Source organism: Fundulus heteroclitus, chromosome 11 (genome assembly GCF_011125445.2).
Source record: "Fundulus heteroclitus isolate FHET01 chromosome 11, MU-UCD_Fhet_4.1, whole genome shotgun sequence".
Taxonomy (NCBI): domain Eukaryota; kingdom Metazoa; phylum Chordata; class Actinopteri; order Cyprinodontiformes; family Fundulidae; genus Fundulus; species Fundulus heteroclitus.
In genome coordinates, this window is record NC_046371.1 from 35,051,727 (window position 1) to 35,079,169 (window position 27,443).

A 27,443-nucleotide genomic window follows, 5' to 3' on the forward strand; every position below is an offset into this window, starting at 1 on the left:
AACCTGTTGGGGGCTGCAGAGGGGAGATGGACGGAGGTTTACCCCCAAGCAGGACAACAATCCTAACCATGTTCCCTGCACTACCAGGAGTGGGTTAGATCAAAAGATATTCATGCGCTGGAACGGCCCAGTCAAAGTCCAGAATGTGAGGCAAGTTTTGAACACTGATGTTCGCAAATGCTGTCCTCTGACTTGAGCTTAAACTATAATGAACACGCAGAACGATATTATTCTGTACAAAACTGCAGTTGCAGACATTAATTTTAAGCAGCGTTCCTCGTTGTCTTCTACTTAAACAACTCTGGGATACTTTGGGTTATTCTACTTTCCTTATCGGAATAGAAATAAAACATTATGTTTTTAATCTGAGAGAGAACACCCAAAAATATAGTCCTGCTCACAGTCACGCAGTCTGAGCCACATTACAGATGAGTGTTGAAACGTCTCCTCAGACGTCAGGACTTGCAGCTTGTTGATCACCTTTTGGCTCCGCTGAAGACATGATGTCACCCCACGGAATAATGACAAAACTGGAAGGACGGCATCAAAAGGATAAATGTGTCATCAGGGAGGCTGTTGGGGCTAATTGGCTGCCGGAGGGAGGAGCCGCTGTGTGCTTGGTTCCAGATAAACCTGGTGGAGGTGATCAGGGCTGTTTCCCTCCGGGCCATTAATGGCAGCAGTTTAAAGGTGAAAGTCAAAACAGCGAATCAGGACCCTTTAGGGCTGTTAATCATGCCATTCCAGTAAATGTAAATGTGTTCTCGGTAGACAGCTTCACAGCTCTCGGCTTTTGTTGGAGATTTTACATAAACCGGTTTCTTTTTAAAGTACTCATCCACCTAAACAAATACAAAATAAAAAACAACATGTTTCCATACCCCCTTGGAGATTTACGCTTTAGCTTTAAATATCCCGGCGCCTGCGTGTAACTTCACGCCAGGCTTTGTCGCCATCTAGCGGACAGGCTTTAAACGACACATAGCATAAGCTAACATGCAAAAAGCTTACCTTTTCTGTAGAAACACGACGATGCTTTAGTTCTTCTGCGTTGTTCTACAGTCGTATCGAGACAAATACTTTAAAAAATATTCAGGGCATTTAGTTTACAAATTTACATCTCCAACAAGTCATGGCATAGATTTTGGAAAACCCAAGCTCTTGTTGGGGGACTTTAGGGGTCTCTAGCTACACAGTGAGGAGGCTATTTCTGCACATGCTCAGTTAGGTGCGCCCCCTGCCTGTTAACCAGAGCATATACAGTGTAAATAGTGTATAACAAATGTAAATGCAACGCATGTTTGCTGGCTGTGGGCAGAATTATATATATTTTTAATATATATACACAAGATTGTATTTTTATTCCTTTTAGTTTTAGTAAAAGGAAGGTATGACCCGTTTCTGGTCAATTCTGGTAGTGGACTAGTCTACATGTGACAAAATGTCTTCCACAGTTATTTAAAATAAGAAGTACGGTTGGCCGACAAAAGGGTTTTCTAACAATGAAAAAATTCAGACCTGGATAAAACACCCAGAAACCTGGAGGGAGAATGAGCTGTGGTTTGATGAGATTAAAGTCCACCCTTTTCTAATGACTAAAATAACTTCAAGGAAAACACTAAGCACTAACCAAAAGAACATCAAACCCCCAGTGAAACAGTGCTGTTCTTCAGCTGGAACCGGGGCTTCTGTCACGGTAGATGAAACGATGAACAGTTCCAAATGCTAATCCCTTTAAGTCCGAAAACCTCGGGAGTCTGATAAAAAGCTGAAGATCAAGAGTGACGCCAGTCTTCCAAAGGATTTTAAAGGGAAAAGAGCAGCCAGATCATGCTTGTCATACGTTCTTAAGTAATAGAACATGAGTGCCTGAACAAAAAGCTGGAGCTTTGGCAGCTGAGCGGAGAGCACAATGCTATGATGAACAGACGCCAGCGATGACCATAGAGGAGAAATAGCTGCTGCCCATCTGTCTGGAAATAATGTATAGGGCCATTTAAAGTCCACCCTTCTTCAAAGGGCTTCATCTAGGGATGCAGGTTAGGGTCAAAGTTTTTGAACGTTAAGACAAAAAAAAAAAAAAAAAAAACGAACTAGTTTCGGTTGTTTGGAAGGTTTAAAAGATAAATAATCCTCTCTCTAAAAGAATACGGCAACACAACAAAATCGCAAAGTACCATCTTAAGACATCATAAGACCTGTGAAACTAGTTTCTTATGACAAATGAAACATTGGTTTGACCCTAATGCACGACACAATGCTGCAGTCAACGAGTGGACACAAACATCTCTGTGTACCTAAGTATTCTAGGGACACATTGGCGTCTAATTAAAGTCTTTAATCTTTTTAATCTGACGGTAAGATACGCCTAACAGATGGATTACTTTTGTGATACTTCCTGAATTTGCAAAACATCAAGTAAAGCTGTGAAGCATAGTAGAACGTGATGGTAGAAAACCTGCAGATCGAAAGAATTTGACCACAACTCCAGAAAACACACACAGACACGCAAGAAAACTTAAAAAGAAAGTTTCTTTTTGTTTTTAGATAAACAAAAACTACAGCTTACACCAATCAGGAAAAAAAAATTCACCAATGAACTTTAACATAAAGTTCTTCCTTACGACGCAGGTTCATCTGAATAAGAGGCATGCTGGAAAGGCAAGTGGATGTCTGAGACGTTCCTTTGGTTTCAACTGTCGGGTTGCTTGTCAGAGATTTTGGGTTCAAAGTACCATTTCTCTCATGCTTTATTTCATCGTTAGCAGCCACTTGGTTCTGTCGGAGTAAAAAAGGAAACTAAACGGTTGTACATTTCGACTAGCTTCCACTGGACTGGAGAGGCATCTGAGGGACAATAGTCTGATAAAAGAAAAAGAAAATTCATATGCTATGTAACAATGTCTGAGTGTGAGGTGACCTGCACCTCCAGTCAGTAGCTAAAAACCTGCTGTGCCGAGCTGCTCTGGGGCCCACCGCTGACCGTCAGCTGGCCGTCAGCTGGCTGCAGGCTGGGGAACTGAGCTTGGGAGTGGCTGGTGATTGGTGAGACGGGGATGTTGCTCAGAGCTGCTGGGGCGTTGGAGTCAGTCGGGGCTGCCGCCTGAAACACCAGAAGTCAGATCCACTTAACAAGAAAGGAATTTCCCCAGAGAAGTGATGAGGACCACTTTTGCCTTTGAGCGTTACAGCGGCCCACGTCAGAGGGTGAATGTGGTCCTGAAGATGCAACCGCTGAAATGTGTGACGCAGATCTTAAACCAATCTGAAATTCCTGCAGATGGGTGGATGTAAACTTCTGACCTGTGCTGGAATCCTTCCATACATATATTTATATTCAGGCAAACCTGATGGACAGCACGTCTGGTCTGATTCAGCTGGGTTTCAGACTATGTGCTATGTAACCACGTCTGAGTGTGAGGTGACCCGCACCTCAGTAGCTAAACATCTGCTGTGCTGAGCTGCTCTGCTGCTGCTGGCTGGCTGCCTGGCTGCTCCCGCCTGGATCTGGACCCTGATTCTGGGCCTCCTGAGTTTCTCCGTGAGCTCCGTCCATGTGGGCGACCTGGCCGCCCTCAGCAGCCGTTACGTTTCTCCAGGACAGAGTCGGCGCCTCCAGCTGGTGGCTAATGGGGTTGACCAGAGTGGTGAGGTTTATGAAATGGGCCACAGACTGGGGCGCTGCGCCGCTGGTAGGGCCCACCGTCTCTGGGACGAGCTCAGCGGGTCGGTTGTGGAGCATGGCGGAGCCGCTGACCGTGTCGAAGGTGACGGTGAGGATGGAGTTGTCCAGCGTGAGGGGCCGGTCGGTGGCCGTCAGGTGGCCCACCGCTACGGGCTGCAGGCTGGTGAACTGAGCTTGGGAGTGGCTGGTGATCGGAGTGACGGTGATGTTGGTCAGTCCAACGGAGCTGCTGGGGGAGGGCGCTGATGGCGCGCTGGGGTCAGTCAGGACCACCACCTGAAACAGCAGAAATCAGATCCATTAAAGCACCTTAGAAAAGGGCTTCACCCAGAGAGCTGCACTATGAAGCAGAGGCAGGCTGAAAGACACTGCTATGCCTGCTAACTGGTAAAAGCTGGAACATTGTTCAAGCAGGCAGAAATATATACATACACCCCCCACTAATATTTGGCTTAACGCCCCTTAGCATGTTGGGAGGGAAAACCGATGCTTGTTGAAGCCATCAACAAGCTGCTGATGCGTTAGTCATCGCTTCACTCTATAAGCACAACACTCAGCCGTCTGACCCAAACCGCCTACCGCAGACGAAAGGAAACAGATTAGGGTGTTCCACAACAATCCCAGAACCAGCAAGGCTCAAGCTGATCACAAAGATGCTGGAACACCACTGTCACTTGTCACACCGAGCTGAGTGTAACAAGACAAATGTCTTCTGGAGTTGAAGTTTACAGTTAAGTAAGAGAATTAAAATGTTCATCATGGTCCCACAGAGGAGAGATTCAGGTGTAGCTGCAGCAAATGGCAGGAAAATGGAAGCATGCAGACAGACACTGAGCTAATTGGCCATATTGACAAGAGGCTTCTAAACCTAAGAATACTGCACTAACCATCATGCATGGAGCATCATGTCCAGGGTCTATTTGGCTGCCACTGGCTCTGGTGCATTTAATAAAGCAGGGGGACTGCCTCTAGTACACCTCAAATCAAGACATTGCTGGTTAAAACGTGGCCACAGCTGGAAATCTGTGTGCAACTAAACGGGCCGACATTGAGCTTCTGGAATGGCCCTGAGCTCAAATCTATCAAAAATCCATGGACCACTTCTAAAAGCTGTGCAAGAAAACCTAACAATTAAACTATTTTACCAATCCTGTCCAAAAGAATGATGAAATCCACAGCATGCGTGATTTGGATTTTCTGCGTCTTGCTAAGGGACATTATACCAGACATCAGCGTCGATGTATGCATATATTTCAGCCTATGTTTATAATTTTGACCCTGTCTGGATAAGTCAGGAATGAAGAGTACATTCAGATATTTATTAAATGTTTAAATGCGTAAGTGTTATTATCAGACCACTCTGAAAATAGAACAGTTCCAATATTTGCTTAAAAGTCTAAATTGAATCTGAAATTCCTGCAGACTGGAGAGTGGAATTTTTCCACCACCCTAACCTTTTACTGTTTATTATTAGTTTACCTGCTGGTGCTCTTCCTTCATCACCAGAGTAAAAGTCTGGATTTCACTCCTAATTTATGGACAACATCACTGGGAGCAACAATTGATCCAGTTTTCATTCTCCTGGACAAGCAGCATGCAGTGAGCTGCTGCATCTGAGCATCCAGCTACAGTATATCAGCAGGGAGGATCAGAAGCATTTTTTCTTTAATTCAGGCCACGTTGCGTCGCCAAGCTTCCATTTGCTCTTTAGGAAATCTGACATTTCCACCATCCACTCCCTTTTAAAAAGGAAGCCCTCTTAAAGTGGGATCTCTGGAGAAAAGGTGACACCTACCTGCTGGATGCTCTGCACGGCAGAGCTTGTCTCCGTTTCATCGCCAACGATGACCGTGTTGAATTCGGACATGGCCTGGTGCCTCGGCTCGGTGAAATCGGCGTAGTCGTCCGACTCGGAGAGCTCCGGTTCCACTACGACTCGCTGCTTCTTCTTGTGGTGGCGCAAAGGTCGGATGGGCTTCTCATGGGGCATGCCGTCTTTCTCCAAGGACAGGGTGGGCTGTAGGAGCAGACGCCTCTCATTAGCAGCGGCACAACAATAACAGGGCCTGCTTTACGTGTCTGGCTCATTTGATTCTGTAAACCTAAATGCCAACTTAAGAGCCTGAACTGTCTCCAGCCAGTGTGTCCCTCTTGTGCTTGAGGGATGTGTACAACGTCTCCACATGACACTACAAGGTGAACAAACCTGGACAATACTGACAGATGAATTACTGACGGCCGAATTTTCCTGAAGCTCGTCAAACTCGTCAATTCTCACCGGCGCCACCTGCAGGCACAAAATGGCAGGATTATTGCAGAGAGTCTGGCTGCAAGTCGGAGGTACAGGTCAGATGTGGCTGCTCTGGTGTGAATCATCCCTCTCAGCCCGACTCACCTCGGGGTGTTTGCGACGCAGATGACGGTTCATGGAAGCGCGGGTCGACACCTTAGTCCCACAGAGGTGACACGACTGGGCTTCCACCTTTTCGTGGGTCAGGTGGATGTGCTTCTGCAGCATATACTCGGTCAGGTACTTCTTATCGCAATGTTCGCATTTCCATGTCTTACCCACTGCAGCGATGAAAAAAACACAAAGGGTCATTCCAAGGCACTGTGCTGATAAACTGGTAAATGCTGCCCTTACCAAGATGGCCTCAAATAAACCAAGTGTTTTTGTGAAATGCTAACTATGGTAATTAACGGTTTAAAAATGCACCATTCAATCAGCCAGAGATAAGAAGTGGTCAATTTTCCCTTGATTGGCTCGATTGGCAAGACAAACACTGAAAACTCAGATGTTTTTGTTACCTTTTCATTAAAAGCATCAAAACTAAGAACCCCCATCATTGTTCAACAAACCCATGAACCAAAAACTTGTGCTTCCAAAATACCTAATTTAGATTTCTATAAGAATGAGATAAAGGTCAGGGACAGATGCTTCGATGAGCAAATGGGGAGAATTTCATGCCTCCTTTACTTTCTGCCACATTAAAAACTGCTAATTAAAGAACCTGCAATGCATTTGTTTTTCTTTTATAAGTTAAAATCCTCTATTTGACAACACAGGCCCAAAAGAACAACGGGAAATGGTATCGAAAAGTAACAGTGCATCTCCAGTGTTATTGATTCAAATGAACTTAATCAGTGTTCTTTCAATGGATTGTGATGTAATTAAGGACTATTCGTACCAAAGTTGGCGACAAGCAACCAGTCTCTAATTGGCTACTAGCAAAAACAACTGATTTCTCTCGAGAAACACCAAGTAAATATATGTGAGTGTTGCTTCAAACCACCACCAACCCCAGCATCTGGCCTGTTCAAACTGGACAAGAGAAGATGAACTGATAAAAAAAAAACAAAAGAAAAACGTTGGTTTTGAGAGCGTTATCTGGTGTCCGTTACTAATGATCTGATGCTAAAACACATGAAAAGGACTTAGCCAGCCTCAGATAAGTTTTTGGCTTCAGTATAGTATTGTTCATGAAACCCAACTTAAACAGCTTCCACTTACTTGATGTATTAAGTGGCAGCACTGATAAGAACCTTCAAGATCCATCTCTATTTCAAATCAGTCATGGAAAAAAGAACATTTCACTAAATGTTAATATTGCTTAAATTGTCTCAAAAATTGCTGGTGCACCTTTTATATGATTGCTGCACTTGTGCTTACTGACTGATTTTATGTGGTACAATGTGCTCAAAAATCTGTTAAATGTGTAAGTACGGCTTTGGTAAGCGACAAAGCCGCTCCGCTCAATGGATATTTGGAGCATTATGGTACACTATGTCACTACCTGATCGGACCCCTGAGCAGCACTGTTGTCAAGTCTGCTTATTAAAAGCACCATTGGGCATCTTTTTTAAACCATAATTTAATGCTTATAATTTTGCACATCTGTCCCGGGGTGCAGGTGGCTCCTTCAGGGGCTCGAACAGCTCATCTCATGGGCAAAGATGAGCTTCAAGCCAGCAAAGTCTAGGTCTTTGGTCCTGAAGAAAGGTAGAGTGGGTGACCACTTCCGCTTTTTACCGGGAGGGACCTAGATTCCAACAGTGACCGAAAAGCCTGTCAAGAGCCTAGGTAAGATCTTTGACAGCTTCCTGAAGGATGCAGCGACATTGCAGCAAACCAAGAGTGACTTGTCATCGTGGCTCACAGCCATCGACAAATCCGGTCTCCCAGGAAAGTACAAGGCCTGGATATACCAGCACGGCGTCCTGCCTAGAATACTGTGGCCCCTTTTAGTCTACGAGGTACCAGTGACAACGGTAGAAGCACTAGAGAAGACCACTAGCCAGTTTCTCAGAAGATGGCTTGGGCTCCCTCGGTCCTTAAGCAGCATTGCCCTGTATGACCATTCCACCAAGCTGCACCTCCCTTTCAGAGGACTAATGGAGGAGTTCAAAGTCACCCGCTCAAGAGAGGTGATGATGTACAGGGAATCGGCGGACGCTAAGGTGGCTTGGCAAGAATCCTTGTCAAGACCGGGAGGAATTGGCAGGCACAAGAAGCTGTCAGTAGAGCGGAGGCAAGGCTGAGGCATAAAACACTGGTCGGAGACGTGGCAGTGAGGAGGGCAGGCCTGGGCAGCTTTCCCAAGCCGCGTGTCACCGCTTGGCATGTCCAAGCAATGGGCATGGACTAGGTGGGATCACGTGGACCCTCGCAAATGCACGTGGGCAGAGCTCTGGAGAGCCGAACCTCTTCGCACGAAGTTCCTCATACAATCTGTCTACGAAGTCCTTCCAAGTCTGGCCAACCTTCACACCTGGCGCCGGGCAGATAGTCCCGAGTGTAAACTGTGCCAGAGAAGGGGCACCATGGAGCACATTCTAAGCTGCTGCCCGAAGGCTTTAGGTAAGGGGCGGTATCGCTGGCGCCACGACCAAGTTTTAAAATCCTTGGCGGATTCAATCAGCACAGCAATACAGAACAGCAAGACCCAGGTTGCTCCGAAGCAGTCAATCACCTTTGTTAGAGCGGGTCAGAAGGCAAACCACCAGCCCTATTCCTCAGGAGGGCTCCTCGATACCGCCCGTGACTGGCAGCTCCAAGTTGATCTAGGACGGCAACTCAAGTTCCCAGTTAACATACCACTTCACTCCGCCCAGATATGGTGTTAACATCGGAGAGCACAGAGCAAGTGGTCCTACTGGAACTGACTGTACCATGGCAGGACTGTATTGAGAAGGCCAACGAGCACTAGAGGGCCAAAAACTCTGAGCTCACCACAGAGTGCCGGAGCAATGGCTGGAAGGCCCACTGCGAACCTGTCGAAATTGGGTGCAGAGGTTTTGCAGGTCATTCACTACAGAGAGTGTTCAAACTCCTTGGTGTTAGAGGACTGCAGCTGAGGAAAGTCACCAAGAACATTCTTAAGGCCGCAGAAAAGGCCCCGGATGGCTGTGGATCTGTAGGGGGGATCCGTGGTGCACTACTTGGACACAAGCCGGGGAGTGATCGCCCCCGGCTGGGTCGCCCGGGTGAGGGTGTCTGATTATTAAAGACCTGAAACACCCCGTGACCCCGAGTTAATCACTGATGATGTGCCCAAGTATCACCGTAAGGTGCATTATAGTTCTGTTGTCTCTGTAGTTGACAAAAAAAAGGCTGAATCACGTTACCAAATGAAGGACCCTGGAGTTACAGTGTCAGTACATGCAAGCTGTACTAAACAGTTCTCTTTCAAGGGTATTAAGCTCCTGCCCAGTTGCAAGCACAGTGTAAGATACAAATGACCTGGACATTTTAAACCCTTTTCCAGGATAAAAAAAAACTGTGCGTAATGCACAGGGCTATAAACAGCATGCAAAAAATATGAAGAAATTATTGTTGTTGATGAGTACAGAAAGCTCATGGATTAGATGTGTATGTGAGAGAGAGTGAAAAAAAGAACAATAAATAATAAACAATAAATAATATATGAGATAATTACCTGTGTGGATAAGCTTGTGTGTCTCCAGGGTTGTCCTCTCACTGAACGTCTTTCCACACAATTCACACATAAAGTCCTTGATACCTGCAAGCAAGGCGGTGTGAAGGTGAATGGTAGTAGGGATGCAATCCACAACTGTTGTAGCGTCATGCAAAACATTTGGGTGCTGTCAACAACTCAGAGCTCAAGTTCCCCCCCTTGGGAAACTTCAAAGGCCGACGACCAGCGCTCATGGTCACTGAAGCCTGAAACAACCCCACCCACCTGTGTGTCTCTTGTAGTGTTTCAGCATGTTGACTTTTTGGGCAAACTTGCGGTTGCATTCTTTGCACTCGTACTCTTTGATGCCTTTGTGCAGCTTCATGTGATGCCTCAGAGCGTGTTTGGTTTTCATACCTGCAAATGGAAGACATTGTCAACACGTAATTATAAAATATATTAAAACAAACTTCTCCATGTTTAATAAGTCATTAGTGGAGGAGTGTGACGGAGCGGCACAAAGCAAACCTTTCCCACACTCTGCACACAGATAGTCCCGGTTGTCGTCGTGTACCCTGAGGTGCTCCTTCAGCATGTCCTTCCTCGCGAATGATTTGCCACATTTTTCACAGCCATGGCTCTTTACCCCTGGATCATTACATAGGAGCAGACACACAAGATATTTTGTGCCATTCAAATAAACAAAAAATGTATAAATAATAAAAAATAATAAAAAAACAACAAATTTTTATATAGATATATATATAGATATATATATATATATATATATATAATATAGATATATATATATATATATATATATATATATAACCTTTAATAGCTCGTATTCAGACAATCAAGATAAAGATTTCCCTTTATCGTCCCACAGAGTGGAAATTTGTCTCTGCGTCTATCCCATCACTGAGAGGGACATTGCTCCCTGAGTGGTGCACAGGGAGCAATCTCGCGATTCTTCAGATCAAGGGTCTTGCCCAGTCACTCTGGGCAAGACCCTTGATCTGAAGAATCGCGAATGGCTGAGTTTCAAACCGGCAACCTTTGCAGCCACCTTGCGCCGGAAACAAACGGCTCTCTAACCAGTAGATCGCCACTCCCACAATTGAGAGCTAATTTGTTTTCATCTCTACACAGTAATCATAGAACTAATGACCATTCAGACAGCAACACAGTGATGCAAAAGCCTCAACTAAACATCTGAGCCTGTATTCACAAAGACTCTCAGAGTCCTGTCAGAGCTCCTGTCTCAGCTTAAAGAGGTTTATGTGCTCATTTCCTCCACTGTTTAGGTGGTGGATCAGCCAATCAGCTCTCTCCGTTTCCACTATCTTCCCTGCTTCAGTCCTGAAAGTCCTCTTCACTACATCTAACATTTGTTCACTTTAGGAGCTCTGCTATAAACCAGATACCGCTAACAGTAATAATGGTACAAGTTGCTAATATGAGACACCACCGAGGGTTTAAAGCTTAATCATTTTGTTGTAGTTACAGCATGACCTACAGGCGCCATTGCTATGCATTGAATCAGGACTGCTGCAGGCGCAGAAGCAGCGTCAGAAGTATACATAACCGGTTATTTTAAAGGCCAATAAACTTTTATACGCAGAAAGACACGTTGCTCTGGCGGCGAAGACATGAAATGTAATTTGTGAGAAACTCTAGGAAAAATAAGCAATATACACAGGTATGCCCTGAGGAGTAGGACAGTGTTTGAAACACTGAAACAAAACATTTTACCTAGGTAAATAAAGATTAAATAAGATAATACACGGATGCCAATATTCATCTACAGTCATTTATTAGAGCTATTAGTTTATGAAGGGTACACAGAATCTGAATTTCTGTGCATTTTAGCATTAAACAAACACGTTTCAGCTAGTTGAATGCTGAAGGTCTGCCCATTCTGCATTAGAATAGCACGGTTTTGTTGACAAGGCTCAATGCATAGCAATGGGACCTTTGTTCGCACCAGCAGTATACATGAACGGTCACATCTGTGCACTGAGGCTGGTGCGGCTTTCAGGACTTTGGATTAGACACAAATCTCCAGAGCAAAAAGTCCCTACAGTGTCCTCAGGACGTTGCTCACCAGTGTGGATGATCTTGTGTCTTTCCAGGTTGCCGATGCTGTTGAAGATGCGACCGCAGATTTCACATGGATGGATGTACCTGGAGAACAGAGCCAGTTAACTCATCGCTGACTAATTTCAGCAGACTTTACGTACAGTTGAGTAGCATGGCTGTGCAGAAGTGCTCCTCGCTGCCTTACTTCTGCACGGCAGGGTCAGGCAGCTGCTCTCTGTGAATGACCAGGTGAGCGTTGTACGTGGCCTTCAGTGCAAAGTGTCGGTTACAGATGCCACAGCTGTGGCCTTTCTCCTTGTGCAGCTCCATGATGTGCTTCAGGTAATCTTTGCCCTTTGCAAATGACAACTAGGGATACAAAAGCAGATGACTTAGGCCACGCACTGATCCCTTTAAACAGCCTTCTCTGTCTGCTTTACAACTTTGACTACCAAGAAGGCTTAAAGTGGATAGCTAGCCCTCCGCTACATGTCTATTAATGGGAGTACCTTATGAAAATACTTATCATTTGCCCTTTTTGTCCAAATGAAGCTTACTTGACATTTCTTGCAGTTGTATTTGTGGTGCTCGGGATCATCCTCATCTTCTTCTTCATCTGTGTCATCGCTGTCATCTGGCGAGATGCCGATCTTCTTGATGAAGTCCTCCCTCTCCTGCTCATCCATTAAAGCAATGTCCTGAAAACAAAACAAAAAAAATAAAATCTCTGTGAAACCAACAGTATGAAAACCCGCTAAAGTCACGGAGAGAACTAAACCCGTTTGGTTCTGAGATGTGCTTGGAAGGGACTGGTGTCAGCATCAATGGCATATTCTGTAATGGTTTCTTCCCTTATGGTTAGAGCAGCGCGTTTGCATTCTGAGAAGGCTGCAGGTCCCCGGTTTGGACCCAGCAGACTGCCATTATGGGTCCCTTAGCCCCAGATTGCTCTCTGGGTGGGTAAAAATAAAAAAAAAAGCTGCCCACTGGTCCCTAAGTGTTGGGTTAAATGCAGAAGACAAATCTTGTTGGAATTACACACTTGTAACTCTCTTGTCTCTCAGATGTGACCGGATTCATATTAGAAAAGTTTCAGCCTCGCCTTGAAATGCACGTGTATGTGGTCCCGGAGGACGTCCACGCGGAAGAACTTGCGGCCGCAGATCTCACAGGTGTACTTCTTATCGCCGTGAGTCAACAGGTGCTTGTTCATGTTGCTCCTGCAGGAGAACACCTGTGCACAGACACGCAGTACGCATGTAACAAAGGAAGCATCTGAGAACGGTTTCACTGCGCCTCTCCGTCCAATCAGGCGGCAGCCTTGTTGCCAGCAGCACCTTTACAGAAGACCTTACCTTCCCGCAGATGGGACAGGGAGACGGCTCCTTCCTGTACTTGGTCCCTTCTTCTCCATTAGCTTCCAGCTCCTCTTTCTTCATCTGTTTTGGTCCTGTTTACATGTAGGACAAGTTAAAGCCAGCAGGTTGGAGAGAACGGGAAACAAAACACAACAAGACAACACAGACAGCAGCATGGTACGCTGGTTTCTGGTATCGGTTTATCTGAGAAGCAAGGCCTACATCTGAGGGTACTGACCCGAGACAAAGAGACGGCGCAGGCTTGGGCAAAGAGCCATAAGCAACGTGATCAAAGGGCCAAAAACTAGAGGGGAAACATGCAGCAACTTGGAAGGGGCCGACCTAGTCACCTACGACGACTTGACGAATTTCTGCACCAGCAGCTCAATCTGGTCGCATACAAAGGTTTCCTATTAAAGTATTGCACCGTGTTGACTTACTGGATTTTATTTCTGGGTTTTGCACTTTCTTTTGGCTCTGTTTGAAAGTAATAAAAGCACTTTTGAGTACATTTCCCATAACAAGACCACCTGACAGAGCGTACAATATTGTGCATGTGTGCAATGAGTAAAGAAGGAGAAGGAACTGAACGGAGCCAGTCAGCAGCAGGAGCCAAGAGTAAGAGGTTAAGTAACCCTAAGCCTGTAGGTGGGGTTGGTGGTAGGACCCCGGCGAGATGTCACTTTACTGCCAGGCAGTGCAGGACGGTCCGCTGGCTCTTATCATGACAGCTCCGTGGTACTACCGGCAGATGTCTGCTGATCGCTCCCGGCACAAACTTCTTTTCAGGCTTAAAAAGGACTGAGTAAGCACTGTCCAGACAAAAGCTTGCTGTGTATTGTTTTACTTTTTTTTTTTTTTTTTACGGTCAATATACGTGACTGGAGGCTTATTTCACAAAAGCTGAATTTGGAAATCCAGGTTAAGCGCTAAAGCTGGACTTTGACAACACCTTTGCTTCTTCATCAGCCATTCTAAAGCCCTCAACACACGCAACAGTTTATTAAAGGCCTTTCTGTCATATTCAGAACAACAGCCGTTTTCAAAACACAACTGACAAGTAGTAGTGCCCACATGGATAATAATAATAAAGTTAATACATGTTCAGGCTAAGATCCATGTCCAAGCATCGGCACAGATTATCAATCAGTTCAGACCTGGACTTTGACTGGGCCATTCTATCCACACGGATATCTTATGATCCAAGCCACTGTGTCTGTGTGTTTAGGGTCATTGTCCTGTTGGAAGATGACCAACACACACACACACACACACACACACACAAACCAAAGTCATTTGCAGCCTTTACCCGGCTTTCTTCCTCATCAGCTCTGACAGCTTCCCTGTCCCTATAGAGGGAAAGTATCCCCACAGCATGATGCTGCCACCAACATGCTTCAGCTGTGAGGTTTGATGTGTTAACAATGAATGCAGTGTGAGTTTTCTATATTGCATGCAAGACAAAAAGCCCTGATTTAAGCAGAGCACCTTTTCCAGCTGTTAGCTGGGTGACAGTAGCCTGTAATAAACTGCAGATGGATTCCTTTGAGCTTTGTTTCAACGATGCCTTTTGTTTTCATCATGGATCTCTGCAGCTCCTCCAGAGTTATCCTCCTCTGAGTGATGCGCTCCCTGCCTGGCCTGTCAGTTTAGGAGGAGGCTGCGTCTCGGCGTGTTGGCAGCTGAGCCAGATTCTTAACATTTTCAGAATGATGGATAGAACAGAGCTCCGTGGGGCCGTCAGAGCTCAGGATAATGTTTTCCAACCTAACTCTGCTTTAAACTTCCCCACAACGCTCTCCCTGACCTGTCTGCTGTGTTGTGTGTGGTCTTCATGATGCAGCTGTAATAACCCTGAGATTCAGTTAGACCATGCTGGAGTTTATTTAGGTGTATCAGAGTAAAGGAGGCTGAATACTAACGCACAATATGCCTTTTAAGTTATTAATTTGTGAAAATAATGTACATTTTCCTTCTCCTTCACAAATAAGTCCTACTCTGCGTTGGACTATGGCATAAAGTAAAATACACTGCAGTTTATAGGTACAACATGGCAAACACGCCACCATGAATCCTTCCCAAATTTTACAGGAAAATTAAAGCTGTAAGCTAGTGAAACTCTTGGCCCGTGCTGTCTGGCGGCAGCGACTCACCCACGCTGTGCCTCCTGTGGTGCTCCTGCATCACATCCTTGCGGTAGAACATCTTGTTGCAGATCTCGCAGGAGTACAGCTTCTCGCCGTGCTTCTTCTTATGCTTGGAGAGGTTGCTGTTGGTGGAGAAGAATCGCGAGCAGATGTCACATTGGAACGTCTTGTCATCTGGGAATGGACCAACAAAAAAAAAAAAAAAAAGGTTGAATGAAATAACATCTAAAAGCTTTAGATGTGACTAAAGCATAATTACGAACATTTTAAAAGAAAAGGACGGGGAAAATTGCACCTGTGCGGCAGTTGTGGAACTTTAAGGCGTTTTCCAGACGGAAAGATTTCTCACACGTGTTACATTTATATTTGTACTCTTGGTCGGGCTGTCGGGGGCCGGAGGGAGACACAAAGTTATCAACCGGCAGAGAGATTAAGAGGCTGGAGGCGGCAGCTCGGAGCATCACTCACCGCATTCTTGCTGTGCTTGTAGGAAATGTGCTGCTTCAGACTCTCTTTGCGGCTGAATAGCTTATCACATTCATCACACTTAAACAGCTTATCACCTAAAAGTAATAAATCAATAAAGTTACGTGCTGTTACACATGCACATCCTCTAACTCAAGTTTCAGTTTCTGGCGCTAAAGGACAAGAGCGTGCTCTCACCATGAGATCGGATGTGTCTGTTAAGGTTGCTGCTGTTCTGGAAGACTTTACTGCAGAGGGAGCAGCGGTAAACCCTCTTGTGCTCTCTGGCTTTGTGCCTCCTTTGGACAGCAACGCCGTCAGAGGAACCGAGCAGGCTGCCACTCTCTGATGATGCTGCTGAGGCCGCCGGCTCCGGGCCTCCCACCGTGGGCTTCACATCTGCACACATCAGGAACACACACAGGCAGGCCAGTCAACGGTAGACGCCTGGTTTTCACCCACCGTGCGTGCCGCATGGAACGATGTCCATGTAAGGGGTTCCCCTGCAGGAGGCGCTGTAAGGCTCTGGTAAATATTGGGCTAGGTTGTCTGAGCTATAGCTCCAGCAACATGTGTTCAAATCAAACCCTCAATGTGGTGATCTGACCAGTGTAAGGAGGCCCTTATTGTACATACTCATACAAGCTGCCACATGATCGGTGCCGAAGTGTTGCTAACAGAATGAAATGCTTTGTTTTACATTCTCCAGTCATTAAAAAGTTTAATACCAGGTTTATTTCAGAATTATTTAAACCACAGACATCACCAATTTAACCTGAAATGATATGTGAGAAGCATAATCACGTGATCGCAGACTATCTAAACCGCCAGTTTTGTTTTCGTTCTTCTCTATGAGCTATTAACGTCTAAGAAGCCTGTTTCCTGACAGAAGCAAACGAAAAAAGTCTGATTCTGCTAAGAATTTCATCAATGCCGCCTCGCTGCATTCCTCAGCTCCCACAGCATGACGCTGGATGTCACCGACGCCAAGATATGCAGCTGCTGAAAAGCGAGCTGGTCCAGGACGTGGTTCAGAAAGGTTTACCTCACGCTCACCTTTTAACTACAGGTCAACTGAGTCATCTTTCTCTCAGAAACTAGCAATTCAAAGTTCACTTGACATCAGACAGAATTAAATAAGTGTTTAACTTCCTGTTATCAGCATTTGGTACAAAGGTATATTGGCCAAGTATGACCAACTATGGCTGTACTTTTCTCTCTGTGCTGCTGAACATTAACATGGGCCTGATTTACCTCCTCACCAGTAGTACCAGTGGTGTCTCTGGCATGATGAGTTCAGTGGGGCACAAAAACTCAGCACCTATTAGCACCAACATATTTTTTTTGTGACGCGTACAACCGGATGTTAAATTAAACAGATAAATAAGCATACCCCAACACACTAGAAAATCCATTTAATATAAGATAAATGTAATTTAGTATTTATACATAAAATTATAAATAAAGGCTCACTCATATCTTTAATTTATTGAACAGAAAAGATCCACATCAATCCTTCAATGAGCTAGCAAGAACCAACACTAGACTAATATTTGCTTTTAGTTTCCATTTTCCTGTTTTATTTTGTTAAAATGTTTTTTATTCCAACTGTTTTTTTACTTGCTATTATTCTGTTTTTATTTTCCAATTTTTAGTCATGCGCTGACTTGTACTAAAATGTGCTATACATATCAATTTACCTTGCCGTGATGGTCACACACTATCTGATAGAACGTATACGTAACGTCAAATTCAAGAATCCAAGCTTGTGGCCAGAAGATCTGTGCCCCACGGAGGTCTACTAGCAGCGTGTTGGACATGCACACTACGATTTCAGATGTTCATTATTTATACAAACATTGGTGGGCCGGTCCCACAAGGAGCCTCAAGAGGATTTAGCCCACTGAGCTTGTCAGTATTCTGGCAGACTTAGATATATAGACACACATTTTTATAAGAGAATTTTACTGGTAAGGGAATCAGTCTTTTTTACAATATTACTCTATAAAGAACGATCCTGTCCCATTGCTTATTGTAAACATAGAGCTCCACAGCGCCATCTGGTGGGGTCAGGCCCCAAATGCAGAGACACCACAGAGTAGGCGATGGAACCTACATAAAATCATTACAGTAAAAGATGATTCCCAAGTGGAAGAGCTCCCAGCAGCATCGAGCCCAAGGTTGGACGGTGTAATGCTCAGAGAAAAACCCGCAGAGCTCCACTTCAGTCTGGATGTTAGCTGTAACGCTCTGTGACAGTACAGCTTTAGACACAGCTGGGGTTTATGTTTACCTCACGTTAGGACTCGCATAACTGAAAATAAATAAGGTGTACTTTTTTTTCAAACACAACTAGAAACTATCATTATAACTATTGAAAACATATTGTTTTCAAAGGTCAAGAAATCTACAGGCAATGCAGATTCCTCATAGCTGCTAATATATCTAAGACTGATCCAAAAAGCAAGATGTCTGACACAACCAGAAGTTTCCAACAACACCCGATCCTGTTGTTGAGAGTTTTGCTTTAGAAGAGGAATGCTCCTCCTTAAAGCCTGACCTTTGTTCTGACCTTTGGTTTTGCTTGTGGTACCAGCCGCTCCTGGCCTGCGGCCCCTGGCCCTCCTCCCGCGGCCATGTCCTCTTTTACGGCCGGGCTGTTCTGTGTGGGGCTTCCCTTCCTCTACATCAGGGGCAGGCCGGGTCTCCTCCTGGGGTGGCACTGGGGTCCCCTCGCTGCTGTGATCCGGGGTTATACCTGGGCACAGAAACACAAGACACAGTTTAGTTGGATCCCAACCCTGTTGGACTAAGCATCGAGGAAAGATAGCTGAAAACCACCAGACAACACAGTCAACCTGACTGAAACTGAAAGTTGCCACGTATAGATTTATCAGAGACGGGGCGATTGATGGTTGGAAAGATTTTACCTGCACTGCTGTCTTCAGCCTTTTGAGGCAAGTGGGCTCCACTTTTGTCAGAGATCTCCATTTTAGCAGAGGACAAAGCAACATCTGTTCAAAAAGAAAAGGTAGAAGACACCAGTCTCTGTGACATATAGAGCCGTGCAAAGGCGTTTTCACAGTGAAATGGTTTCACACTTTGTCACATCATGACCAATAACCTCCCTGGATCTTCTTGGGATTTCATTTGGCAGATGGACAAAAGTGCTGAATAGTAACACTACAAAGTGAGGTTTACAGGCATTTGAAATCAGTCACTGTTATTCTCATAAGCATGATGAACACAACACGTCACCCCCAACACCATTCCCACACACTGAAACACGGTAGTGGCGGAATCATGCTGCAGGGATGCTGGGATGATGAGACAGGCTAGTTGGCAGGAGCAGGATGGACGACGGATGGAGAAGGTACCACAGTTTGAAAACCATGGGTTTCCATCAAAGCAAAAAGTTGCCTGGTCGAAGCCCAGAAAGAAATACAATTGAGAAGCCCCATTAACACTACCCTTTTTTAACCGATCCATGCCAAGCTTGGATCAGTTAACCGTGCCGAGCTTGGTTCTTACAACCATTTACACATCACGCTAGCACGGTTCCTCGCCTCCTAGTGACGATCTACGGTACTACTGCTCTCTAGGATTGAAGGAGAGAATCGAGCAAATAAAAATGGCGCCGCCCGTAACGCTCGGGAAGTTATGTTTGGTTATAATTGTGATAGTTTGTTGTTTGCGGAGAGTCAGGCGAAGAAGGCAACCTTTGGTAAATTTACTTGACAGAGTCAGCTTTTGGGAAGTGGATAAGACAAACGAACGTCTAATCAGGGCTTACAGACGCAGGAAACAACGACAGACGTTGAGGTCAATCTCACTGCTGAACAGAATCATCACTGGAAATCACGTGGCACGATAAGGAAGCTAGTATTTTTATGAATGTCTGAAACCGCAAAATTAGTCAGCTGACAGTGAGGAGATGACGCGGACTGCTCATGCGCTCTTTGTTATCAGAGAACCAAGCCAGTGAAAAACCGGGCCGAGCCCACCCATTGAACTAGTCTAGATTTAGCACGGTCCGGTTGTGTCTGGCACGGTTCAGTTCAGTTTGTGTCCCATTTACTCTCGAGAGTTATCTCATTTAGCGAGCTCGGACCGTTCTCGGCACGGTTAAAAAAAGGGGTAGTGTAAACTGGGTAAGAATCTGTTGCAAGATTTCACAGCTGCTCTCTGTCTTTTCTGCATCGGCTTGGTCTATTTTGGGAAGAAATGTCAACTTCTACATATATGTAAAGCTGTTGGAGACATGCCCTAAAATACTTGCAGCTTTAACCGAAGCAAAAAGTGGTCCTGCAAAGTGTGGGCTTGTATCATCATTCTCCCACTTTAAGATGAATTATGTGCTACTTTGACCTTATCTGTCACATGAAATAAGACTGACGTCTGTGGGATCTGTACCTGGTGGAGGCAGCAGGGGTTGCAGTGGGGGCTTCAGTGAGGGTTTCTCCATCTTCTTGGCATAGAAAGCGCCATACCACACTCTCAGCTCGGCTCCAGGGAGCACATCCTGGTGAACACATGGCCGAAGCTTAGGTCGGAGGAGCACCACAGTGTTCTGATAGCAAGCATTGCCAGCTGCAAGAATGGGTGACAGCTTGAGTTGTGTACCTGAGAGGTGTTGAAGTAAATGTCATCGTCCTGCTGGTACGCCGTCAGGTTCTGGTGTTTGTGATCGGTGGCAGGTCGCACCAGCATCATCCAGTTGCAGTCATCCTCACTGCTGCAGTCGAAACACACCACAGCACCATCCCTCTGAAAGATCTGCCCAGCACAGGATGGAGTATAAATGCAAGAACAAGGTTAGGGGGTAAACAAACATACCACTCCTCCCAATGCCAAGCAGAGCATGCATTGGGGTCTAAGTCATATGGGTCCATGTGGCAGCACCTTCAGGGGGAATACTCCTTCTTTCTCCAAAGTGGGCACCCTCTTTGCCTCAAAGGGTCCAAACCGGGTCCTTCTGACCAATCGACGCAGGACGAACACTCCCTCCTCTCCGTTACCCACATCTCTGATCTCCAGGCTGCTAGGTAGAGACGACCTGATGCGGGACAGAGAGCAGGAGTTGTTTTTTTTTTTTTTTGTCAAAAGGTGAGCTAGATCTAAACAAGATCAAGGGGATCCACATTAACAACACCGGGATAGGTAAGAGTAAAACAGGACAGCAGGGGTATTGGGCCTGTGTTTGTATTTATTTAGCTGTTTTGCATTGGTTGAGCTGAGTTTCCAACTTCAGAGTAGAGCTTTTAGTCAACATTAAAAACTGGGTTAATATTGATAGGGCTTTATTTTTAAGAAGCAGGCAAAGCAAAATGCTCAATCAAACATAGCCACATAGTCAACCCTTTGTTGTTTACTTGAAGAGACTAATCCCATGACATATCGGAAAGCGATACAGCTCTAATTTCCAGGAATCTGGCCGGAGTTATTAGTTCTCCAATATGCTGACAACCCAGGGTCCAGACCAGGAAGCAGAGCCATGGTTTAACACACCTCTCAATTTCTGTACTGTTACTCACCCATTACCCCATTGAGAACTACGGGAAGAGGAGGAGGAGTAGCAACCATCTTTCAGTCTGATTTATTAATTAGTCCCAGGCCAATTAATAACTACAGTTCTTTTGAACATTTAACCCTCAGTTTCCCTCATCCAAATTGCAAGGCAATAAAACCTCTTCTGTTTGTAGTTTTGTAGTCTCCACCAGGCCCTTACCATCTCTTTTACCAACCTAGATCAGTTGTCAGACTTCTTATCAGATTTAGTTTTAAACACTGAACGTGATAACCTTAATGTAACCTTTAAAACTATCCTAGATTCAATTGCTTTTGCTCAAAATGTGCATAAACCGATGCACTCTTGCCTACATACTTTAGACCTTGTGCTGACATATGGCATTGATTGTGAAGAATTAACAGTATTTCCTCACAATCCTATCCTATCTGACCATTTTAATAACCTTTGGAGTTCAATTTAACTGAGTTCTCCACCCCCAAAAGAAGCTTTCATTATAGTAGATCTTTAACGGATAATGCTGTATCAAAAAGAGTCTGTCCCCCTTTTAATTTCCTCAAAACACAGAAATGCCCAGCAGATGGCAGCAATGTTGTTTCTTCCCATTCACAAATAGACACTTTTGTTGACGGTATTGCTTCCTCATTGTGTTCTGCATTAGACAATGTAGCTGCCTTGAAAAGAAGGTAATTATTCACAGGAAGCTGGCTCCTTGGTTTAATTCAGGGCTGCGTTCTTTGAAGCACAACCATAGGACATTGGAGAGAAATGGCGCTCTACACATCTAGAGGAATCCTACCTTATCTGGAAAGACAGTCTACTGTTGTAAAAAAAGACCCTTTGCAGAGTTAGAACAGCATATGTTTCATCAATAATAGAGGAGAATAAAAATAATCCTAGATTTCTCTTTAGTACAGTTGCCAAACTTACCCAGAGCCACAGCTCTGTTGATCGATCGTTTTCTTTAGCTCTTAGCTGTAATGACTGCGGGATTCTTCATAGATAAAATTGATTCCATTAAAAATAAAATCATTGGCATCCTCCCAATGATTACCTCATCCTCAGGAAGTGAGGCAGTGTTGGAGGCATCTTTAAAACCTGTGCAGTGTCTGAACTGTTTAGAAGCAGTAGAGCTTTCTGAGCTATCTAAAATTTTAGCTTCATCTAAACCTTCTACCTGTATGTTAGACCCAATCCCAACCAAGTTATTTAAGGAAGTATTTCCTTTGATTAATGCCCCCATTTTAAACATGATTAATCTATCCATAGTAAATGGATATGTACCATAGGCTTTTAAATTAGCTGTTATTAAACCTTTACTTAAGAAAACCTCTCTTGATCAAGATGAGTTAATAAATTACAGACCTATATCTAATCTTCTTTTCTTATCTAAAATTCTTGAGTAAGTAGTTGCTAATCAAGTATGTGAACATTTACAAAGTAATGACCAACTTGAGGAGTTTTAGTCAGGCTTCAGAGCTCATCATAGCACTGAAACAGCTCTGCTGAAGGTCACTAATGACATTCTCATGGCCTCAGATAATGGACTTGTGTCTGTACTTGTCCTGTTAGATCTCAGTGCTGCATTTGATACAGGTAATCACATTATTCTCCTACAAAGACTTGAACATACTGTAAAGATTAAGGGGAAAGCATTAGGCTTGTTTAAATTGTATGTGTCTGACAGATTCCAGTTTGTTGATGCTAATAATAAATCTTCTTCAAACTCTAGGGTCACTTGTGGAGTATGGTTGCACAATTAATCACATTTTCAATATAATCGCAATTTAAAAAAAAAAAACAATTTTCAAATCGCAAAGGTTTGCAATTTTTGGCTATGTAACAATTAGTGAATCAGACGCGTCCTTTAGTGTCAGTAATGTGTTTAAAGTGGGGTTGCCTCCACATGGAAGGGTAGAGAGCTGCAGCAGTGAGATAATCTAATTTTATTACTTGTTTTAGAGTTTGTATAATCAAACTGTTTTATCAGAAACTTTCAGGAATCTCACCAGAGCATTAAGTTCTGGTCAATCAGTTTAATACATAGACTGGTTTGTTGGTTGCACTTTATGTTCAACAAGGATTGATGTCCAACTCAATTAAAAGCTGTTCTCTTGAATAATATTCTGATTAATAAAAACATTAAAAGTTCTTGTTTTAAATAGTCCTTGTTTACAAACATCTTTATCTAGAGGCCATTTTTGTAGCTTGTGGTTAATGCAGAGAAAAGTCTAAATCAAATCATAGTTTTGGTTGAAATATATCGTAGGCAGAACGCAATCCTTTCTGCTCCGAGTTGAGACGCAGCGGCTCTTTTAGCACCTGATCTGTACAGCGATGAAACAGACTGATTTGTTGTTTGTATATGTTTAAAAAGACATTATAATTTAAACTTAAAAATAATCGCATTAAATCACAATATTAAGATATGAAACCGCAATTAGATTATTTTTCCAAAATCGTTCAGCCCTATTGTGGAGTACCACAGGGTTCAGTCCTTGGGCCAATTCACTTTACTGGTAAAATTATCCGAAAGCATGGGATTAATTTCCACTGTTATGCTGATGACACTCAGCTATATTTATGCATACATCCTGATAACTCCAATCAATTACTTCGACTACAGGTTGAAGTAATTGATTAGATTGATTGGTTTTGATGTCTTGATGACATCAAAACTGGATGACATTAAATTTGTCGCTTTTTCAGGAGGAGTGAATGCTCCTTGTCAAGACTTGATGCAATCTGCTGGGTTTCCTTAGATAAGAAACTTTTTGACCAGTTTGTATGATTTGATTGAATTTGACTTTGTAAAGTGCCTTGAGATTACATGTATTGTGAATTGGCACTATATAGGTAAAATTGAATTAATAATAATAATAATAATAATAATAATAATAATAATAATAATAATAATAATAATAATAATAATAATTGAACTTTATTGATCTCACAATGGAGAAATTCACTTCTGCATCTTAACCCATCCCCTTGGGGAGCAGTGGGCTGTCACTGTGCGGCGCAATCAGGGGTTAAGGGTCTTGCTCAGGGACCCAGAGTACCGTGACTGTGGATCGAACCGGGTACTTGCATCCTTCTCTGAGTGCAAGCGCACTGCTCTAACCACTTGGCCATGACCCTCCTAATTGATATCCTGAGTAAATCCAAAACCCAGTTTTTCAAGTCATGATTTCAGTTTTAAGGGAAAAATATGATTCCTAGCTTTGCTAAATAATGAATTAATAGTGATTAACCTCCTGTGATAAACTGCCGACCTGTCCAAGGTGTACCCGCTCTCCCGCCCAGTTGGAAATAGGCACCAGCACTCCTCGCAACCCCGCAAGGGATAGGCGTGTTAGAAAATGGATGGATGGATATGTATTAACCACATTTTGGGGTTCCATTTAATGAGCTGCTCCCAGGCCTGATTACAGCCTGACCTTTAGAGTCAAGAAATCATTTAAATGGCACCTGTCTGACAGCAGAAAGCAGGCTTGAAAAGCAACCCAGCACAGCCCGAGCTGAAAAGATTCAAGAGCACATGAGAAACAAAGTCATTGAAATATTTTATTCTGGAACGGGTTACAAGAACATTTCAAAGGCTGTTGGCTTTCAATGAAACACAGTAAGAATGATTATTATCCAAGAGAAAGAAAATGAAGAAAACAAGAGCAGCTCGCCTACAAGAATTCCTCCAAAAGCGAGTAAATAACTTATCCAGGAGGTCCCAAAGGCCTCACTTGCCTCGTTAGAGCCCAGAGTTCATGACTCCACAGTAAGAGGCTGGGCTACAAATGAAATCCATGGGAGTTCCAAGGTAAAAACCACTAGTTACCCAAATATACCATCATCTTGATGATCCGCAATATTCAACTGAACTACAAGATGCTCTGTGATGGACTGGCAATATGTCCAGGGTGCATGCCGCCTCTCGCCCAATGATTGCTGGAAATAAGCAGTAGGGAGGGAGTGATTTATGGAAGAACAAAGTGGCACTATTTTCGGGTGTAAAATTATTACAGCATTTCAAAACAGAAGCGGATGAGAATGTCTGGCTTTCAGGGTGTTATGATGACAAAATGAAGGTTCTGGAGTGGTCGAGTCAAACTGTGGACTTGAATCCGACTGAGATGCAGCTTGATCTTAAACAGTTTGTTCATGCATGAAATCCCTCCCATGTGGCTGAATGGAGCTATTCTACAAAAAGGAGTGGGTCTAAATTCCTCCACAGTGGTGCAAGACACTCGTCGCCCGTTCTTTCCAAAAACTTGCAGACAGTTGTTGCTGTTAGGTAACCCAACTAGTTATTAGGCTATTACTTTTTCCCAAAGGGACGGATTTTTAGCATCCCTCAATGAACGAAATCATTTGAAAACAACTTAATGTATTTACTCAGGGTAGCTTTCTTTGATGATCTGAAACCTTAAACACTTAACACACTTTTTATTTTTTTCTGAGCTTGAGTGAGATTGTGAGAAACAGAGGGAAGGCTTGGAAGGTGCTGTCTGCTGCCAACTCACCGAGCTCGGCTGAGGACGAAGGAGTCCTGGACGGTGACCAGAGGTCCCAGCTCAGGACACTCAGAGTCATGGTACTGGCCACAGTCCTCGCACCCTGTGGAAGGGATCACATCTGTCACCACAGTCAGCTCCCACACTGTCAGAGGTAGATCACAGTGAGCCAGGGAGTCATACTCACAGATGAACTCATCTGGGGTCTGCTCAGCCATTATGCCAACCTGCACAGAGAGGAGATGACTTTTTACCAGGGAATAGGGCTGACTGAGGATTCTGGTCCATATTGTATTCTTATTTTTTTTTTTTTTTTTACAGAAGAACTACTTGTAGGAGTGAGTGTTAAAAGATCTGAACATCGCAGCATGCTTAAGATTGTTCAGCTGAACCTGAACACACCAGCCCTCCTCATAAAGAAGTGCGTTTGACAGCACTGACTGGATCTTGTGGTCTCTTCGTGCCTCAGAGCCCATGTTTTCTCCCTGCGGAACCCGCCTAAGAGTTGGGATCCAGGATCTGAGTGATTCCTAAACTCTCGCCGGGTTTTAACTCCGATCTGAGCCGCTTCTCGTCTCTACAATGTAACAAAGAACAGTCGGCATGGCGGCTGGATCGGAGACGCCAACCTCCAAACCGGAGTCGGTGCTCTTCGGCGCCGGGCTGTGAGCGGTACCGGCGGCGCAGAGAAGCACCGAGCGACCCGGACAGACCGGCTGCACCTTCACTAGCAGACTGCGTCGCCATTTTGCGGGGAACCGGGGGAAACGAGCGAGGAAACACGTTACCTTCTCTGCTAAACAGCCTTCATTTGCCGAGTCCTGACTCCGGGTTCCAATCCGCTCCAGAAACGGCGCAGGACCGGAAGCGAGCAGCGCCCGTTGCATTCTGGGAGCTGTAGGCTCGACAGCTTCTTCTTTTTTTTAATCAATCAAACCATAGACATATGGGCTTTAGAATGTCTATGAATCAAACCACCTAAATAATACAGTAAGAATCTAATAAAAAAAAAAAAAACACGAGAAATGATGGGAAATACCACCAACTCTGCCATGCATCAAGCTGGAGGACATATTTTATTTTGGAACATGTATTTTAAGCCTTTTTACTGGAATGGTAGAACATTCATAATCTGTGTATCATTCGGTATTCATGATGCCTTTTAAATCTTTGCCCCATGACATTCACCATGTAATGTCATTAGGAAGTTGATATACAACACCTTGCAGATGTTTTCATACTGCTCAAACTTTTCCACATTTTGTCTATTTAGAACCACAAACATCCAAAACATGTTTGGCATCTTGGAGGCCGCAAAGGTTGCCGGTTCAATGCTCAGTCTGTCACTCTGGGTCCCTGAGCAAGACACTTGACCACAGATTGCACCACTGAGTGTTGGCAGCACACTGTGTTAGACAGACAGATTACCCCTCTGATTTGCGGGACTATAAAGGTGTATATATATTGCCAGTTATAGCCCAAAACAATCTAATACATAATTGTGAAGTGAAAGAAAAAAACTGGTAGGACTGTATTCAGCTCTTTTTACTATCAACCCCCTAAGTAGAAGAACATCTTTTCAGAAGCCATAATAAATAAAAGTCTACTTGTGTGATTTAAAATATCAAGGGTAAAGAGCTTTGTTAGATAACCTTAGAGAACAAAAAGCATCATGAAGACCGAGGAGACAGCAGGCAGATCAGGGAGAAAGCTGTGGAGAAGTTTAGAGCAAATCAACATCCCTGCTTTAAAC

At 44.2% G+C, this 27,443-nt stretch overlaps 1 protein-coding gene across 2 annotated transcripts; it reads right to left on the bottom strand.

The window, feature by feature from the left end:
• Positions 1 to 2,341: 2,341 nt before the first annotated feature.
• On the bottom strand, positions 2,342 to 26,609 carry prdm15 (PR domain containing 15). Of its 2 annotated transcripts, XM_036143449.1 has the most exons (25): positions 26,479 to 26,609; positions 25,878 to 25,917; positions 25,700 to 25,793; positions 20,555 to 20,708; positions 20,276 to 20,428; positions 20,066 to 20,174; positions 18,583 to 18,666; positions 18,225 to 18,410; positions 15,851 to 16,051; positions 15,656 to 15,750; positions 15,483 to 15,570; positions 15,194 to 15,361; positions 13,038 to 13,132; positions 12,785 to 12,916; positions 12,240 to 12,380; positions 11,888 to 12,051; positions 11,708 to 11,787; positions 10,129 to 10,248; positions 9,886 to 10,017; positions 9,622 to 9,705; positions 6,081 to 6,256; positions 5,892 to 5,972; positions 5,481 to 5,702; positions 3,840 to 3,961; positions 2,342 to 2,994 (listed from the first exon to the last, which is right to left on the bottom strand). In XM_036143449.1, the coding sequence occupies exons 1-25, from the start codon at positions 26,575 to 26,577 to the stop codon at positions 2,940 to 2,942; spliced, it is 3,075 nt and encodes a 1,024-aa protein (XP_035999342.1). In that variant the 5' UTR covers positions 26,578 to 26,609; the 3' UTR covers positions 2,342 to 2,939. The 2 variants fall into 2 exon arrangements, with proteins under 2 accessions (XP_035999342.1, XP_012720645.2); XM_012865191.3 differs by having other exon boundaries at positions 2,342 to 3,961.
• Positions 26,610 to 27,443: the final 834 nt, after the last annotated feature.